The sequence below is a fragment of the Anguilla rostrata genome, chromosome 8 (genome assembly GCF_018555375.3).
Source record: "Anguilla rostrata isolate EN2019 chromosome 8, ASM1855537v3, whole genome shotgun sequence".
Taxonomy (NCBI): Eukaryota; Metazoa; Chordata; class Actinopteri; order Anguilliformes; family Anguillidae; genus Anguilla; species Anguilla rostrata.
Genome location: NC_057940.1, coordinates 12,910,962 through 12,926,527, shown reverse-complemented (window position 1 = coordinate 12,926,527; position 15,566 = coordinate 12,910,962). Strand labels below are relative to the sequence as shown.

Below are 15,566 nucleotides of genomic sequence, written 5' to 3'. Positions count from 1 at the left end.
ACACACACACACCAGTATACTCACTGCCTGGAATTCCCATGAGCCTGAGCATTTCCATAGACCTGTGTTTCTAGGTAAAAAAAAATAAAAAAAGAGTTGCATTTTTGAATACAGAGGCCGTGACCACGCATACAAATTTACAGTTGAGCCATAAAAATCAAAACACCCCCAACTTCTTCTCCCCCCTTTTCTTTTTCTTCACGGCTCCTTCAGGATGTGAGAGGTGATAACTTGGCATGCCTCAGGTGCGCCTGAGTTAATAAAAATTTGAGTCCCTGCCACTTTAACGACTGTACACCAGAGCAGATATTCATAAGAATGGAAAGGGAACGTAGGACCCCGTCAGACTGACAGGCTACTGCAGACGATTTGAGAGGGAGATGCACTGATAACCACAAGAAAAATGAAGTTGCAGTTTTCATATAAATATAAGGAATATTGTGCATCCTATCAAAAGACTTACATTTATGTAACTTACAAGTATTTGGGTTTAATTTGATGTTTATTCCAAAGGGCACCTGGAGTGCTTCCATTATTATTTATTTATTTATTGACTTATTTTTTCTAAGGAAAATGATCAGTTCATATAGACTTTATGAATTAACTTTCAGGATGGCGGCTACAGTGCATGGTGCATTATTAGTGTGTCCAACCCAACACTTTCTCAACATTCATTTTCCTGCAGGTTTGCTTGCTCCAGAGATAACCATTTGTGAATAGTTTCAGGCTTCCGACAGTATATACAGATGCATGAATAAAAGATGAAGTAGTGATTGTATTTTTTTTCTTTTTGTTTTGCTTTTCATAGAGCCGGTGCAAGCCAGGCGGTGACAGTGCTCAAACTGGAGCTTCAGTAGTCCGTATTCAAACAGTATTGGTCCTTAACTTTAACCACAAATTAAATTATCTTCCGTCAGTCCCTGAACTCAATGTTTGGTGTTAAAGAGTGAGTCAGAGTGAAGCGTGTGTTGAGCGCAGGCCCAGGCTGAGCCGGTGCGCGCGGGCACCGCGCGGTACTCCCGCTAACTCCAGGGGCGCGTGTGTTTGTGCTCCGACCCCGCAGACAACAGCGCTAGCATCGTGGCGCGGAGGCGGCGCTTCAGCAGCTCGTCCCAGGAGCTGTACCGGCTGGCGGTGGTGGTGTCGGACGGCGGGGAGCCCGAGCTCAGCAGCACCGGCACGCTGACGCTGCGGGTGTGCGCGTGCGGCCGCGGGAGACACGCCCGGACCTGCCAGGCCCAGGCCTTCCTGTCCGCCGCCGGGCTCAGCACCGGAGCCCTCATCGCCATCCTGCTGTGCATCGTCATCCTGCTGGGTAAAACGCGTCCCTCCCCCGTCGCCTCAACCCCGTTCGCGGTTCACCGCGCGGTCAATGCTCGCCGCGGCGCAGTCACCGCCGGTTAGGCGGGCTAGCAGGAATGAGGATAAACATTTCCAGGTACACTCAGACTCGAATGGAAGAATGGTAATTTATTGTGGAAGCCGATGCGTTTTGGCGTCTGGCCTTCATCGGGGGTTTCGCGAGAGCCCATATGCCATTCGGCTCGGTGCGCTACTGAAATGGTTCCAGGGCACTCTGTTTTTCTTCAGATCTAACAGGAATAAAAACTCATTTGGGATGGAGGAAATGTCGCTATTTGGCAACTGGAAAACCCTCTCCCTGTTAAGAGATGGCAGAATACCTCAGAAGCAACAGAAAGTGGGGGGGGTGTTAATAGAGGACAGGAGAGATGAGAGAAAGAAGAGAAAGTGAGAGAGTGAAGAAAGATATATAGTGCGAGAGGGACAGAGAAAGACAATGAGAGCATATACCGGTACTTACAGAGAGGGGGAAAGGGTCAGGAATAGACAGTGAAAGGGCAGATAGAGAGGTAGAATAGGGGTAGAAAAATATATTAGAGGAGGAGGAGATTTACCGGGATGAAAGGGCATTATATTACTCTGCGTGGAGATCTGAATACCTATCTGTTTTAGCCATTGTGCATCATCTAACAACGTCTGTCAAAGGACCACAGTCCGTGAAGCACAATTCCATATATCTCTGCTGAATGACATTAAAAAGCTTACAATTCCCTTGGATGTTTCCCATTTGGAATGATTACAGTTACAGATATTACAGGTTGAATGCTCAATGCTGGAAGATGAGAAATTTTTCACCTCCTATATGTCAAATCCAGTTTCCAGCCCAGAACATTCTGATAAGACATCTGGGGGGGAAGCTTAAGCTGATATAGGATTTTTTTTCATCTTCAAGGTTTTCAGGGGTTTACTAGTAAGTCTGTTATGTTGTACATTTCTACATTTCAACAAAAATAAAGGTATTTTCATTGAAATTTTTGCACTTTCATGTGCAGCATTTGCACTTTAATTAAATACTTTTTAGTAAATTGCTAATTTGCTTGCGATAAAGTTTTAGCACATGCTAATATGTATCAAATGAGGTAAAAAAGGAGGTTTCCTTGTACATTACATTACATTATATTACAGGCATTTGGCAGACGCTCTTATCCAGAGCGACGTACAACAAAGTGTATAACCATAACCAGGAACAAGTATGACGAAACCCCTAGAGAGAAGTACCGGTCCAAGTACAGGGAACAACCGCATAGTTCAACTTGGACCCTGGTGGTTAAACTGATTAACACTAACAACGAGAACGGCAACAACGCAATCTATGGAAAAATAAATAAAAATACAAGTAGTCGTTAAGACTGGCGCATCAACTAAGTCACCTATTAAACAGCTACCTAGTTACAACCCTAAGTTTAGTCATTTACAGGGGGGAAGGGAGGGATGGGGAGAGGTGCAGCCTGAAGAGGTGGGTCTTCAGTCGTCGTTTGAAATGGGTCACAGTCTCAGCTGTTCTGACCTCCACAGGGAGGTCATTCCACCATCGTGGGGCCAGAACAGACAGGAGACGTGTTCTGGAAGTGCAGGTGCGAAGAGGGGGAGGTGCTAGGCGTCCTGAGGTAGCAGAACGGAGGGATCTGGTTGGCATGTAGGGTTTGAAAATCTTGTGAAGGTATGCTGGGGCTGATCCCTTGACTGCCTGGTATGCTAGAACCAATGTTTTGAATTTGATGCGAGCTATAACAGGCAGCCAGTGGAGGGTAGTGAGCAGGGGAGTTACGTGGGAGTGTCTGGGGAGGTTGAAGACCAGACGAGCCGCAGCATTCTGGATGAGCTGCAGGGGTCTGGTGGCAGATGCCGGTAGTCCAGCCAGAAGAGAGTTGCAGTAGTCCAGGCGGGATAGAACCATTGCTTGGACCAGGAGCTGGGTTGAGTAGGTGGTGAGAAAGGGGCGGATTCTGCGGATGTTGTATAGGAAAAATCTGCATGCCCGGGTTACTGCTGCAATGTTGTTGGAGAGGGACAGCCTGTTGTCCATCATCACTCCGAGATTCTTGGCGCAGGGTGATGATGTCACTACGGTGTCCCCTAAGGAAATGGAAAAGTCGAGGAGGGGAGGGATAGAGCAGGAATAAAGATTAGCTCCGTCTTTCCCGGGTTGAGCTTCAGGTGGTGATTGTCCATCCAGCTCTGTATGTCCCTCAGGCAAGCGGAGATGCGGGCGGGGACCTGTGTGTCCGATGGGGAGAAGGAGAGAAAGAGTTGCGTGTCGTCGGCATAGGAATGATGTATATGCTTATAATAATAATAATAATAATAATAATAATAATAATAAGTAGCAGTACTACTTAGTACTAGCAGTATAATTAGCAGCAGCTGTACTACTAGTAGTCTAACTTATATACTCAACTGTATTCTGCTTCTTCCACCGCCATTTAAAACTGCAACTGAACACAGCTATCTAACAAGCCAGCCACTTCAGTCATATTCCTAATGCTATTTTCAGTATGCTGCAGTTTATAATCTAGAAATAGAAATTAAAAATGTGTTCACACTTCTTTATCTTTCTTACAACTGCAGACAGAGGAGAATAAAGGGCATTTCTGGTATGAAATTAGATACAAATAAAGCCATATTTTAATGTAATTTAAATGTGAACTTCTGATCAATGGTCTCCATTCTTGCAAGGAAAATTGCATTTGGGATTGTCAGAAAATCATAAGAAATGCACTTACAGCCACACATGCCATCACTAAAGGTAACCTATAAAAACTCATTATGTCTTGGTATGTCTCAGAATGCCAAGTATGAAAAGTGTTTTCAGAGGCCAGTGCATCTCCGTTTTTTCTATTTTATTACATTCATTCAAAAGAATACAAAAACCAGCAACAGTCCATCAATAAAAATTGAATTGTTCTGCTCAGAACATAAGATTTTTTGACTCCTTTTCTCCTGTCAAATTCATCAGCTTATATATTGGTGAATTTATTTATTTATTTATTTATTTATTTATCTTGAATTACGTACCTTCGTTGGAAGTGATTCGTGTTTTTTTTTGTTTGTTTTTTTATTTAATTGTATTTGTTTCAGGTTGCTGAAGGGACAAAAAGTGTAGCCTGTGTGTTTGTGTGTGTGTATGAGTGTGTGTTTGTTTGTGTGTGCATTTCAGTCTGTGTCTGGGACAAATCTGAAACTCTGTTGTAGATATGAATACATGTTTACAGTGGACTGTGTGTGTACTGCATGGTACTGTTTTTAGTTGTTTATTTGAACCCTCACGCTTTTTTCTTGTTTGGAAATTTGTGCTTGTGTGTTTGCTACCCTCTGGGTACACTTGTTTAAGTAGTTTTTTTCCTGTTGTCTGTTGTGTGCATTTCTAGTATTTCTAAATATTAAACCAATAAAATGTGCACAAAGACATAACAACACGCAGGTTTATCACAGGCTTTATAGGAGAGCAGCGTATGATCTTTAAATTGTGTTCCTGACTCTTTGCAATCTGCAAAATCGTGAGAAGTAACCTGCAGGGTTCAGTAAATGGTATCTGAAGAGCACATAACCCAGCTGCTACTCCGCCGTAATAACAGCTATTACTTTGTCAGAACATTGCCTTTGATTGCCCGCTCTCCTGACCGCACCTCTCTGGTCTCTCCCCCGCTGTCTGCACGTAGCCATCGTCGTGCTGTTCATCAACCTGCGGAGCAAGAAGGCCAAGAAGGAGCCTCTGGTCATGTCTGAGGAGGACGTCCGGGAGAATGTGGTCACCTACGACGACGAGGGAGGCGGCGAGGAGGACACCGAGGCCTTCGACATCGCCGCCCTGCGGAACCCCGCCGTCGCCGAGGAGACCAAGCTCCGCAGGGACGTGAGGCCGGACGGGCGGAGGGCGGCGGTGGTGGCAGTGGCGGCGGCGGCGGCGGCGGCCGGTTGCCGGGACAGCTGGAGCCCCTCCCTCGTGCTGGACGACGCCGACGTGCAGGTGATCATCAGGCGGAGACTGGTGGACGCGGACCTGGACGGGAGCGTCCCGCCCTATGACTCCCTCCAGACGTACGCCTACGAGGGCCGGGGCTCGCCCACGGGCTCCGTTAGCTCGCTGGACTCGGCCGACGGGCTGTCGGAACCGGATTACAATGACGTGGACGACTGGGGACCCGCCTTCCTGAAACTGGCAGAACTGCTCGGGGAGGTTGAGCTGGAAGCCAGTGGCTAGCTTTTGGCACATAGAAACAAACTAACAAAAAGAAAAACAAGAAACTCTCTCCCTTCCTCTTCTACCCAGTTTACTAATAAAATTTAAAAAGGAAAACCATTTTGGACCATTCCGCTCGTTCACTTTTACTGTCAAAGGAATTACTCTTTCTACCAGGTTCTACAAGCGGGAAATGGTCATTTGATTTTGGAAAAAAAAAGGAGAAAAGAAAAACCTAAAATGCATAAAAAAGAACATATTTTCCCTGGTGTATATTTTTTATTGCTTAATAAAGTCTGTAATTCCAAATAAGTGTGGTACTGGATGTGAATTTTAACTGACACTAACTGACATAAATGACAATCCAACAAAGTTAGGGAACTGTTCTAAACTAAAGCATTTAGAAGGTCTTAAAGTTTTGATATTCTTTGGTCTGCTTCTTTTACTGTGAGACAATACAAGAGTTTATATTGGCACCTAAACAAAACCAGAAAGCCAGATAGAATGCCATTAAATTGCAGTCACTATTTGTGCATTCGCACTGGAAATATTTTATTATTTCATGTATCACGTAGGACATCAGCTGTTCTGTGTTACTTCAAGTGAATGTTTTCTACGTCAATACATTTGAAGGACGCAGGGCTCTATTTTATATTTCAACATGAAGTACTCATAATTATCAAGAGACAGACAAGTGTTTTAATTGGAGAACTGCAGTATTTGAATGGAAGATAATTGAATCTGAATGCTTGGGTGGTCAGATTACATTTATTTAGAATTATAAATCAGCTGCAAAAATCTGTGTTATGATTCATATGCAGTATGATCAATCCTTGGCTTACACAATCTTTTTCTTTTTTTTTTTGAACAATGCAGTCATGCCTTTATTTAAAAATGCTTAATGATTTCTTGTTAAAGCCTGAAGGACAATTGAAGCTTTAGACAAGGTGAAATTGCGCTTTACTCCCTATAAGTGTATCTTTTAATTGTGCTGTGTTTTTCCACACATGGCGGTCTGAAAACTGGTGATGCGTTTCACGTGCATAAATTAACTGAGGCTAGGGTGGCCACTCAATCAGCTAAAATATTCAGTCAGCTAGCGAAAGTCCCAATTGGACAATATTCGAAATTCCATTTGATTTTCATTTGTAGAAGGGATTATTTGCGCATCGATTTTCAAAACGTAGACTTCTTACCCAGGGAAACAGCATCGACCACCATTGATGCTGATGACCCAGATTTATGGAAAGAAGATTAACAGAATAGTGGTCTCAGCTTGTCTGCGCGCACAATACTTCTGCATGTTTCAGTTTCTCATTGTGACAGATCAGCTAATGGATACAACAGAAACAAGCAAATCTTTGTAGCTTACATATACACATCTACCCAGGTAATAGACTCATGAACCATTAAATACACAGTGACATGACTCAGTAAACTAACACAGATGCCAAATCAATTTCTCCTTACCAGTTCAGTGGGCCTTACCATCTGCTGGGAACCCTGTGTAACTGTACATCATTTAAACTTAACAGTGAAATGGAAACACCTGTGAGATTTAGCCTAAATATATTTCAAGTGTTTTATACAACAGCCTTGTTTGACTCCGATAGCTAAATGACAGAACTTGGTTAAGTGAGCCCACGCATGCTTTTAATAGATGTTCATGTGGAAAACCAGGGCAATTCTGTGTCATCTTAGGCCTTTTGAGACAGATTTTTTATTTTATTTTATATGTGAACCGAGGTACAATACAGAGCCCAGAAGTTACTACACTCTTCTGTTCCCTAGAATGTGATAGGACCCCAAGTGTAATGGGTGTGTTTTAATTTTTTATTTTGTTTTGTCTTGAGCAGGCATAGCTAGGTGAACAAGCGGAAAGAGAGCTAAGCTTTTCATTTCCTTTAAATTGATATATATTTTCACTACAGTGTTTATAAAATGACAAAGTAATGACAGCTAGATATAATCCCTGTCATTCCACGTTTATTTGGAGCAATGCTTCGATTTTATTTTCAGAACAGAAATTATTCAAGTTTGCAAGCATGCCAGTATGTTTATGACGACAGCTGACATAAGGCGAGTATTTTCAGCCCTAGAAATAAATGATTGAAGTAACTGGAGATAAAACAGCATTGCCTTTCCTTTGATGTATCGTTATTGGCAGGTAATGAGTGGAGGGTTTCGTGGGTAATGGGACAGATTACCTAGTTTAATTTGATCTTATTTTTGCATCGTGGACGTGTGCTTGCATACAGGTGTAGTGTTAAACGGAGGATGAAACCATGCAATAATATCTTTAGAACTGAAAACTCATTCGGCGAACACATTAATCATGATTTGTGTGACTGACGGTAGCAGTATTTTTGTCAGAACCGGTGCAACACTAAATATGAAGTTCATATTGATTTTGGATGGATAAATAGCATTTTAATGCCTCGGTTGGGTTCCATCACAGCACAGGGATTATGGATAATGCTTTGGTCTATGGCATCTGTCCATGACACCCAATAGATCACTGCTGTCTAAATAACCAGGGGCTCTGTTGCATGGTTGCCATCTAAATAACCTGAAGCGCTTCTACATCATTAGCATCTAAATCACCTAAAGCCATTTTACCTTGAGGTTGTTATCCCAGACAGTTCTACTTGGGGCCACTCTAGCTGATACTGTTTTACCTGTGACCGTTTCACCTGAAGCTTTTTACCCATGGTAGTAGCATTTTTGTGGAGGCAAGCCTGGGCTCGCTGTGGAGGAATCTCCTATGGTCAAGACCCTAAATGAATGTCATCATTAATCACCCCAGGGCATGTAATATAAATTACTGATTTTTGTAAGTGGTTGCCATTCAGTACATGTACATAATTATTATTTTATTCAGTTTCATTAATGTAGTCAACGTCCATGTCATTTCCTATCACAACGCTGGTTTCCGTGAGATGCCATCACGTGTTGATATGGCCTCATGGTGAAGTATTTATAGAAATCAGTCAAACGTTTCATGCACTGAAACAGAAGGTACTGTAGAGATGGCAAGACAGAAAGAAAGAGAGAGACAGAAAGATGTAGCTTTCCGCCCATACTGTTGACATTAATGTAAAGTCAATAATCTTAACAAATGATCTTAATCTTTCAGAAATCGCTGTTGCATGATTCAAATGCAGCACATTTGTTTGGAGTGTTGGAGTGGGTGCAGGGCTTTGATTAGATCCTATGGGGAAAAATGGGCAGAATGAATCGCTGACAGAAATGCAGATGCCCCAAAATGCTGTTTTATACTGGGCTAGACACCAGTTAGGGGATTAAGCTAACAGGTTACAATGTCAGACAGTGCATTACCATTTTACCATTAAGCAAAGCATCTGACCTTGCATTGCTTCAGTAAATTTCCTTCTGGGCAATATGGTTAGCGTGTCAAATGTTAGCTGTGAAATTTTCTCTGGACACAGGCTTCTGTTTTATAGTGGACTTTTAAGAGTTGACTTTTAAGACAATTTACATATGTAACTTGAATGTATTGCCTCAGATTAAGTACCACAGCATTGTAGCAATATTATACAGCATACAACACTAAGTATAATGCATCTCATCACATAGTAATTGAGCACAAAACAATAATCAGAGACATCCAGCAATGCACCACACTACAGATGGAAAATTACATACCCAGCTAACACAAAAATGTTCCAAGACCATTAGGACTATTCCCATTAGATTGCCATTTGGTTGAGAGATAACATTAGGATGAAATAATTCCCTAAACAGTTTTGGAATGTATTTATTGTTCCAAACAAGCTCCATGAAATTCACAGAAGAAAATATTCCAAGCATGTCATATACAACCTTCCTGGCAGCATTCCCTGACGGTTATCGCTTTCCCATGGAAAAACTCATTAAGCGCATGCACTTTTATTGTACTCTGAATGAAACTACTGAACTGGAAGATTTGTTCAATGTTGTTAACCTTCCAGATGAAACAGACATAAAATACCACAATTAAATGTGGCCTACGTTTATTTGAAACAAGAAAAGTGAATAACATTCCATGGCTGTGATGCTCTGTGCGACTTAAATATTAACCTTCCAATGACACTGAAGAAACTGTGCAAAAGTACGTGCTTGGATTGTTTACCCTAACATTTGGGCAAAGGGCAGCCGTCCTTTCTGTTGTCGCCACTTAGTCATGACCTAATATACCTGACAAGTACTGAACATTTAATTCTTGCCTTTGTGGCTTCAGCCATGACAGTCGTTGTTCACAGCCAACACACTCTGCAGCCACGGCGCACACTGGCTCTGGGACTGCAGCTCATTCCCTGATTCCGTTTGTCGTGGCGGACGCGGTCACGTGGTCAGTAAATGGGCTCCTGCAATAACAGCACATCTGTCACGCATCAAGCGTGCGTGACAGGTGAGAAGCCCTGAGACAGGTGGAATGCATTACTCCGTAATGACTCACTCCACACTAAGGGTCTCCCCGACGCGTCACTCCCGAGTGATCGATCATCACTCCCTACCCACCAAGTCATTTCTGGCAAAATAATTTTGAAAGCACATTATATTTGTTAACCATAATCCACTGCAAACTGCAATCATCAACTTGACATATTTAAAGCATCATGAGCTTCCAGCTCTTACCCATTCAAAGCAGCGTAGGCATTTTCCCAACCGGCTGGTTATACATTGGCAAATTTAAATTGGGCTCTAATGGACTTGAATATTAGAATACTCCTCCTAATTCTGGGTTTTTGCATTTTGCCATGTCAAGGCCATCTATTTCCTCACTTCTCCTGTGCTGTTTAGCTATAACATGAGCTGTGTAAGTGCCTAAAATTAAGCATTTTTTACCCGTTGCAATCATGAGGACCACAGTAGAGGCACACTTAGCTGGTCTGACAACCCATTTCCATCAGCAGCAAGAAATGCTTTTTTAATTTTACTTTTTTTTCACAGATGTTAAGTGTGCTTGCAAGATATGAACTATTAACCTGAAAAGATGTGACTTGGAGTGGCAGCTCATCAAGGTTTACAACAAATACAAAAGAAACATTTTTAACCCCCACTTGTTCACAAGTTTAGGACAAGGGACACTGGTGGATGACTCAGTCGGAGTTACCTTCTAAGGATGCGAGCCAGATTATTAAGCACTGGTGGATATTATAGTGTCAAGCTTCTCATTAAAATTAAAAATGCATTTCCTTAATGTTTCATTCATTATCTTCATTAATTATTTAATAAAACATATATTTTTTTATTGTTTTTGAGAGAATAAATCTCGGATTTTAATTATTTATTTTTAAAATGTTGGGGCCCCCTGGTCTACAATAAGTATCATTTGAAGGCACTTGATCCTATTAACTATTTATGTGTCCAGCCTGACGTGTGTGTGTGTGTTTGTGTTTGTGTGTGTGTTCATTCATACCCCAAGGAAATGCTCCTTATTGTTGAGTCTCGTGATATTGGCGGCATTACATTTTCAGGAAGTCACCGGTGCCCCCTTGCACTTCACTCTTACCAAAGGAAAGAGTCCTTTCCCCTTAGTCTTAGATCTGCCAGAACAATCTGGCATTTTGGGTCATGTCTGGAAAACGGCCCTCTGCCCTGCTCCATTTTATATAACCCATATAACCCTACACTCTGTCCTATCTCACTCAGTGTATTACAGACTTGTATGCATTTCCTCTTCTTCCTCCTCTTCTACAAGATGCTTTGCGGTGCTCACAGAAAATGGCACAGGGATGTGCGGTTGGGGCAGGCAAGGCAGGCACAAGTGTTCCCTGTCCTCACTGTGTCCCCTGACTTCAGTCATTTCGGTGCACAAGAAATATTAATGCATGTGTACCAGAGGAAGAAATCCCTGTGGGGGAAAAAAGACGGATGGATGGAAATGCGCAAACCCTTCAGAGACGTGTCCTACAGAAATTGTGTCGCAGAGATAAAGGCTCATCACTGCTCATATGCAATTTAATCATTTTATTTGCGCTGGGTTTTTCAAAAGCTCCAACCCTGACCACACATGCCTGAAATTTTCTACGAGATACCTGTATCATTATGTCTCATTTATTCAATAATCCACCACTACTAAATACAAATTAGCCCATTAAAATTCACTGAATCCTCTGTAGAGCAGCTGCTGGAAAAGTGTTAACTGCTGCTGTGTTGATGATGGCTGACCGGTTAATGAGCTGCATTCTGAAGGTTTAGTAATGCCCAGCATATATGCTCAGACAATGAATCAAACAGGTTGTTATATCAACAAAGACTCGAAGGAGTAGTCTTGGGTCACAATGCGAATCAATATAAAAGCCAAATTTTTAAAAAAATATTTATATTTGTACTTGTGCAAACTGCATGGGGCACTTTTTTCCTTAACCAAGTCCTCTAATGGTTAAATCCTTAACCAAAAGGATGATTTTGGTTAAGGATCTAAATCCTTAGGCGTGCATCACCAAAAGAGGTCAGTGCATTGCTAAGTTAATAAGTCTGGTCAGCTGAGGTCTTCCTGGTGCAGAATGCACCTCTATCTTCTGATACACCACACTCCTCTCACGGATGAGTACAGTACCCTGTGTAAGCTTTAAAAAAAGAATAAATTACATAAATATTAATTTTCTTTTCCGTGGAATTACAGACTCGTCGCGAGAGTAATCAGTACAAATGGTGCCCGGCAGTTCAAGTGCCCACTTCGAGGTGTTAAAATAGCCATTCCCGTCCCCTGAAGCCACAATCGGGAATCTGACGAGCGCTCTCAGTAAATGTGGCTCTCCCCTCTCCCGACGGAGACAGAGTGAGTGAGCGGGCAGGAAGGCGGACGCGTAATTGCGAAAGCGGTTGTTTTTTAAGTACGGCTCAATTTAAAACTGATTGCATCGCTTTTTAGTCCCTCCAACAGTGGGCTTGTCATCCTAACAACATCCGGCTCCAGGCCTCTGTTTGCGTGTACTTCTCCCACTTTCAAAATCATCCTCTTGTGTTTCACTTTCAGGTTAATTAGCTTGAAACAAGGCCAAAACTGCCAGACCCAACTTTTATATGTTAATTTACTGAAATTGTAGACAATTCTGAACTAACCAGAAAATGAGTCAATACAGAACTATATATACGCAAAAGTATGCATACAGATTTGTGCATATGTGTGTGTGTGTGTGTGTGTGTGTGTGTGCGTATATTTGTGTGTGTGTGTGTGTGTGTGTGAGAGACAAAATTTAATTTTCCTTTTGGAGGCAAATCTCCCCACTGTTTCAAGAAAAGAAAAAAAACTGCAAGTATGGCTGGGAAAGTCATGACAGACAGCACAATGATGAGACAGTGATGAAAACTGCAGTCTGGTTATCTAATCAGGTCTTCAAGTATGGGGTGCCAAATGTGAACTCCAACACATCACGTTTTTTTATACTATATCTGTCCATGCCTGACAGGAATTAATACAGGCCTAATACAGTAACGTTAAGTTTCACAGCCTTGCTCGAAGTACCCTCATCACTAAAACCCGCCATTTCTCCTTTTCCTTCCATTGGATGCCTTTCATTAGGGCTAATTAGTATATCTTTAAAAAGATATGAATGAAAGATTTAGATTTAGCAAAATATGTAATATATAATAAATAATATATATAATAAAAAAAATATTTTTTACAAAAGGAGATTTCATATATGAGATGAATATTTAATTTGAAATTTCAGATACATGCACCCAATGAATTCATATTTTGCCTAAATCTTGAAGAATTGCTGCATTTGGACTAAATCTGAGAAGAAGAAGAAAACAGGGAAAATGTGACGTGGTTACTTTACATATAGCAACCCATATTTAAGGACCATAAACATGTGAATTTTAGCAAAACATTTTCAAACTCTCATATTCCTCTTATGGTCCTCTTAGCTAGTCAGTGCCATAAACTGTCACCACCCCAAAAAAAGCATTAAAGAGTGTAAAAGTAAAAGTGTAAGATATTATTTTATTATATCCTCCACAAGGTTTAATATACTGCCTCCACGACCGACTTCACCCTGGCGTAATAGCAGACAGTAAAACGGAAAATGTAAATGAGTGAAAGTACATGAAGAGCGAAAGTAATGAATCTCATCCCTGACCCATCCAAGTTAACAGCAGTGAGTTTTATTCAAATAGGGCATAAGTGACAAGTGACTGAATCAATTAAGTGTAGTCCTTTTGCAGTTAATATCAATGTGATAGTATTACACAGAGGGCACTGGCATGCTGACATATGCACAGTAGTAGTGAAGTATTGCTAGCTCAATGTATGTGTGTGAGAGAGAGAGAGAGAGAGAGAGAGAGAGAGATGGCTCTAGAAAACCAAAAATTACATTTTACAGTTTGCAGTAAAGAATGCATATATTTTGTTAATTAAATTGCTGCTCCAGGCGGAAAAGATACATTAATATTTTAGAATGTAACTCTTTAATTGCAAAACATTAAATCAAGTGTATTTCCATTAGTATGCAACTAAAATATATACATTTATTTCAGTTTTGCAGTCTTTTATTTTTAAAAAATAATAAATTCTCATTAAAAATGAACTAGCAACAATTCATAGCTCATGAATGCATGAATAGGTCCTGCTGAAAGCAAACTCTTATCTCAGAAGACTGCAACCATTACTTAATAGCCTTTTTCTGTATATGTTTATATGGGCTTGGATTCAGCATGTAAATGGATGTTTCTTTCCAGTAGAAAAATGAAAAATAAAAATGAAAAAAATCTTACTTCCAATGCATTCGATAGAAAAAAAGTACAATTCCTATATTAATCCATAAAGTCATCAATTTGTATATACTCAGATGAATGTGAACTCATTTAAAGTGTAATAAGATTTCGGATATAAGTTAGGTTTGATTGGCAGCTGTTGGCTTTGGATGCTAGTGTTTACATATAAAAAAGTAGAAAGTTACTATTAATGTAAATATCATCAATTGAAATAGTGAGACTTTATTGTATGGTGTGATTCAGCTGAATGCAATTCAGTCTGAACTGTGTTTGAGAAAATGTGATGACTACATTTTCTTATTTATTTTTGTTGAGTTATGGTTTGTGTGCAAAGTTCAATACAAGCCCACGGACACATGAGAAATTATATAAAAACTTATTCATATTTGATATATCTTCAGGCAAAAAGCTTACTTTATTTTCCAGGGGGAGACCAGTGACAGCTAATGTATTATTCATATGTAATCATATGTGGTGACAAGTCAATAATTCAGATAAATCAATCAATCCTATAAACAATGCAAAAAATGAAACAGAGCATTTAGAATAATGGCAACAAACAGACAGGGTAAAATTTAGTTTTGAGAATGGCTAACTTTTAATACTTCTAAATTAGTAAGGATTGCACGCCCGACTGAAAAGTAATTACCATCTGGCTCTCAAGTGTGTGAATTAACTTCCCCTTTTAGTGATTCATTGTGATTCATCGTCATGAACACTGTGCCACCCGTAATTGGGGATTATATTTGTCTAAAGAGCACTGATACACTGTCTGATAGGATCTCCTGATTGCATAAGAAACAGACAAATTTTATGGAAAATATGTGAGACACAATTCATAACAAATATACTGCTCTCTCTATAATATTTCTGGATGGATCATCTAGTTCACCTCATAGTTTGGTTGTATGTGATCGGTATCTGGAGAGTTTAGAGTGTAGAAATTATTTATTTACACTCAAAGTTGCCAATATGTAAAACAGCTTGCCAGGTCACGTACTAGAGAGCCTTGGGGTTTCCTAGTTCAGCACCGATGTAGTAGATATTCTCTTCTACAAGGATTTTAAGTTTTCAACTTAGTGAGGCAACCCAGAATCCTCGCATTAAAACATTATCCAAAATATTAACCATCAATATTTACGTTTGAATGTTACACATCTTAGATGGACTGACATTGTCCCTGGGTCATTGTTTGGGTGTCCCTGCATTAGACTATGGAAAATGGTAAGCCTATATGGGCTGAACGGCCTGTTTTCATCATTATGTATTGTTTTTATAAATTTTTTTATTTATTTTG

The 15,566-nt window shown here is 40.7% G+C and overlaps 1 protein-coding gene across 1 annotated transcript in view; it reads left to right on the top strand.

Annotated features, from left to right (window-relative positions):
- LOC135260860 (cadherin-18-like) overlaps positions 1-5,848 on the top strand; it is a 72,728-nt gene extending 66,880 nt beyond the window's left edge. The window contains exons 11-12 of the mRNA XM_064346506.1: positions 1,064-1,315; positions 5,022-5,848. Coding sequence (XP_064202576.1) covers positions 1,064-1,315; positions 5,022-5,563 — 794 coding nt within the window. The 3' untranslated portion in view covers positions 5,564-5,848. The remainder of the gene's footprint in view (positions 1-1,063; positions 1,316-5,021) is intronic.
- The last annotated feature ends 9,718 nt before the right edge of the window (positions 5,849-15,566 follow it).